Source organism: Sinocyclocheilus anshuiensis, unplaced genomic scaffold (genome assembly GCF_001515605.1).
Source record: "Sinocyclocheilus anshuiensis isolate Anshui unplaced genomic scaffold, SAMN03320099.WGS_v1.1 scaffold1153, whole genome shotgun sequence".
NCBI classification, from domain to species: Eukaryota; Metazoa; Chordata; class Actinopteri; order Cypriniformes; family Cyprinidae; genus Sinocyclocheilus; species Sinocyclocheilus anshuiensis.
The window spans coordinates 457,993-461,978 of record NW_015557158.1 but is presented as its reverse complement, the minus strand read 5'-3'; the positions used below and the strand labels follow the sequence as shown (position 1 = coordinate 461,978).

The following is a 3,986-nucleotide window of genomic DNA, read 5'->3' as shown; positions in this document are numbered from 1 at the left end:
ATAATTATAATAATTATAGTAATTTTTTTTAAAAAAGGTACACCTTTGTTTATTTACCCCTGAAAGGTGCATATTAGTACCTTACTACCTGAGGTGCTAATAGTACACCTCAAGTGTACATATTAGCATCTTAATGGTACATATTTGGGTACTGCCCCAGTAACTGAAAATGAATTCTGAAAATGAATAATAAATGCATTCTTCAAAATCTCTACAGAAGAAAAAAGTCATACAGGTTGTTGCTGTGGCCTGTGGATTGCTCTCCTAGTGGGTTTGTATGGTGCGATTCTTTGCAAAGCTTTGAAACAGTATGTATTGTCAAAAGCACTACACAAATGATTTTAAGTCATTTGATCAGGTTGCACAATAAGCATATGTTTGCATATTGGGATGTCTTGTTTGCATTGGTTTATGAAAAGGTTAAGAGAGACTCTGGTCAGTTAAACATTAAGAGTTATAAAGGGTTCATTAACACGAGTTTAGTTCAAATGCATTCAGGTTCCTAATTCTTTAACATTCAACGTAAGTAGCAGGCAATGCGAAGGTTTATGTATTGCACGGCACTGCCATGCGCCAGTGTAACGCTCAATAAGATCTCACTGCACTCCATTAAACTGGCCAGCTCACAGATCTCGAAGCTGACAACATCACAGGAAACGCAGGACAGATTTAATCTCCACAGACAGCTATTGGTTGCTTCAGACTTTGTTTTGTCATATGCATTTGGAGATTCAGGTCAGATCTCAGTGTTGTTGTGTGAAATATCTCTGTGTATGCCAAATATGAACTTAATCCTGCTCCAAGTATTTACAAAACAGCATTTTTTTTCTTAGGCATGTGATGAAGTGATTTTGAAATGTAGGTGGGTGAAGAACACTGTAGGTGATATGAGTTTATATTCTTGTGATTTTGTGGTGCATTTGGCAGAGGAAACATCAAGTTCAGTACATTTTTTTTTTTTTTTCCACAATTTGCATTTATTACATTATTTTGGTCAAATGAAATCATTTGAATTATTTTGTGTCAACGCTTTTTTAATTTTTTCAAAGGCCATGACACATGTTGATAAATAAGTAAAAAATACATTACTATACCTTCAATAAATACTCAATAAATATATTAGTTAGGTCTATACAATTACAATTACAAAAAAATACAAAACAAAAAAAAAACATTGCAAATGAAGCAAACTATTCTACAGAAATACTGTTCTGTTACAGTCCCTGATAAAAGACAAGTTTCCTTGAGTAAGGACCCAACCAGGGTTGTCAAAACATTAACTTGACAGCTCTTGTTCAATATAAATATATTGTTTTTAGGTTTGTTTAGTTTTCTTGTACAAAACAGGCACCTAACATCATAATGCTTTGGTTAAAATGCTACATGGAAACATTCACCCGGTATTGATTTGTAAAGTGCATTCTTTGTGAGTGAATGTATGGTCATTTTCTCAAGTTTATCACATTGTTGGTTGATATACAAAGGGTGCAAATTATTTGGGGAACTGACTTCTCCCAAAAACGGCTAGAAATTCCTTTAAAAATCCAACCCCCTAATTCACACACTGGATATATGATATATACATACATAATTATATATGCACATATATATTTGACACGAGCTCTACTTATGCCACTAGCATAGGTTATGATATTTTAAGGCACTTGTCTGCAATGCTCACTGCTAAACAACGTTGAAAAGCAAGAAAAGCATAAGCAAATGGAAGACAATATCACCGAAAATAATAGGCTACAACACCATTATAAAAAAAAATATATATAAATTAACAGTATTAAGACTCGTTGCATATTATATTTGACTGACTGAACGATTGGGAAGGAATGGCGGTAAAGTCCTTAGTCAGACACAGACATCCGCGCGAAAACAGAGAGGCGCTTCCCGCTCGAGCCGTCGAAGGTGGGTGACTCAGAGCCGCTCGAGCTGCCGGTGCTGCTGTAACTTTCGCGGTCTGACAGCGAGTCTTCTGAGGAAAAGCGCTGCAGGTTGGCTTTGCTCAGGTCTTCCTTCATGTACAGCTCGTTGCTGGAGCCCTGGAAGTTATTTCCGTGTCCGCAGACACATCGTGACCGAGGCTCTGGCGTGAAGGGCGCGTTGTTGTAGATATCTCCGGTACTGTGACGGCTGAAGGGGAACATGTCTCGAGAAGAGTCGCTGAAGACTGGGGACAAGATGTCAGCGGGAGGGGGAGAGACCGAAGGCGCACGGGTGAAGCTCAGGGGCTCGTATAAAGTCGGGGGAGAGTTGCTGCGAGTGAAACCGGCGAAGCTGACGCTTTGACGCAGCTGACGCGGGTTCTGGTCGTCCCCGTCCAGAGAGTTTTTCGCCCCGTGGAGGAAGTGACAGCGGCTTCCGTACGGACAGTATCCAAACTGGTAGAAAGTGCGACAGGCTTGAGTTTTGTATTTGGGATGGCGGTTTAGACCTCGCAGCTCGCTCTCGCCGTGGGCGAACTGACATTTGCTGCCGTATTTGCAGCTGCCGTGCTCTTGAAAGCTTCGGCACAGCTCGGTCTTGTACCGGTTCGAAGGCAGGGGTGCCAGGGGAGGAAATCCGGGCGGTGGTGGGACGTCGTGGGGCTTCATTCTGTTGAAGGTGTCAGTCAGACTCATGGATCGGTCTGCTTTAAGGGGAAACTGGGCTTTGCTTGGCGCTCGGTCGCTCCGGGAGTCCGCCGGCCAGACGTCGTCGGTGAGCCGCTCGGAGCTGATGCTCTTCGGTGCGAACGGGCGGGATAGTTGTAGAAACGGCTCATCTAAACCCAGGTTGATGAGATTCTGGAAAAAAAAAAAGAATAACAATATGAATCAGGAGGATGAAACACACTTGCCAATTCTAACACGGTCCCAAAAGGAAAAAGAAACAAACAAAAAACAAAACACACGTAAACTCAATTGAACTTACCCGTATGAGACTTTCGCCCAGCGTATCGGACATAGTGAAGTACGTGTTGTTGTGAAGGAATGTTGCTGTAAGAAGTTGCGAAGGAGCGCTGGACGCGTTATGCTGTGTTCATGAGGCTCCCAGTGCAGTTTTATGCTCACGAGAAAAGAGAAAAAAAAGAGGAAAAAAAAAAAAACCAAGTGGGCGGGGCGATAATATTCCCGCACGCCGCTCCTACCGATTGTCGACGTTGTAAAGCACGCCTTCAGTATTTTTAGCCAGTGGCAAAAAAACAAAAAAAAAACTATTTCACTAACAGGCAAACCAAGAGAGTAGTGTGATTAATTTACAGTAACCTGTCGTGATAACTGCCCCGACAGACGTTTCCCATGGCCAATACAAAACCCCGTTTTTTGAGAACGATACTGTTTATGGCTTCCAGCATGTGCTTTTCTTACTTACTGTGGGACGAAATCAAATTCACAACAGGTTGAATTAATTAAAACCCCCTATATATATTATATTATATTATATTATATAATATTAAGTGGTCAAATGTTTATGAATGATGGCCAAAGCTGACCTCTCCAGGTAAGGTATATAATTTCAACTCAAATCAATTATCTGTCTGTCTGTCTGTCTGTCTGTCTGTCTGTCTGTCTGGCTGTCTGGCTGTCTGTCTGGCTGGCTGGCGTAATAAGATGGAAAATGCACAGTCAGAGAGTTATTATTACAAAATAACATTTTCTATAGATCACTCTGCCTGGGTATGATTTGTAATAAGTACCAGCTAAATGTCCTTACATATAGTTTCAGGATGTTATGAATGTAATTTGTTGTGGTTTGGTCTATTTATTCAATAGCACAAGTGTCTATGACAGCAGTGTAGATGACAGTCGACTGGGTCCTGGTTTCATTTTTGTGGTATCAGTCTGACTCATGTTGTATGAAGGCTGCACCCCTGCTCAGTTCTCCATGATAACTGAAAATACCTTATTTGTATTGAAAAGGCAAATCATTAGGCAAAAAGTACATTAGATTAAATAAGGGAGGCCGGGACTACTTTTTACACTATTGACTAGGGG

The 3,986-nt window shown here is 41.0% G+C and overlaps 1 protein-coding gene across 1 annotated transcript; it reads right to left on the bottom strand.

Annotated features, from left to right (window-relative positions):
• Window positions 1-1,073: 1,073 nt before the first annotated feature.
• On the bottom strand, window positions 1,074-3,039 carry LOC107678244 (zinc finger protein 36, C3H1 type-like 2). The gene is made up of 2 exons (XM_016473451.1): window positions 2,923-3,039; window positions 1,074-2,795 (listed from the first exon to the last, which is right to left on the bottom strand). The coding sequence occupies exons 1-2, from the start codon at window positions 2,953-2,955 to the stop codon at window positions 1,857-1,859; spliced, it is 972 nt and encodes a 323-aa protein (XP_016328937.1). The 5' UTR covers window positions 2,956-3,039; the 3' UTR covers window positions 1,074-1,856.
• Between the last annotated feature and the right edge of the window lie 947 nt (window positions 3,040-3,986).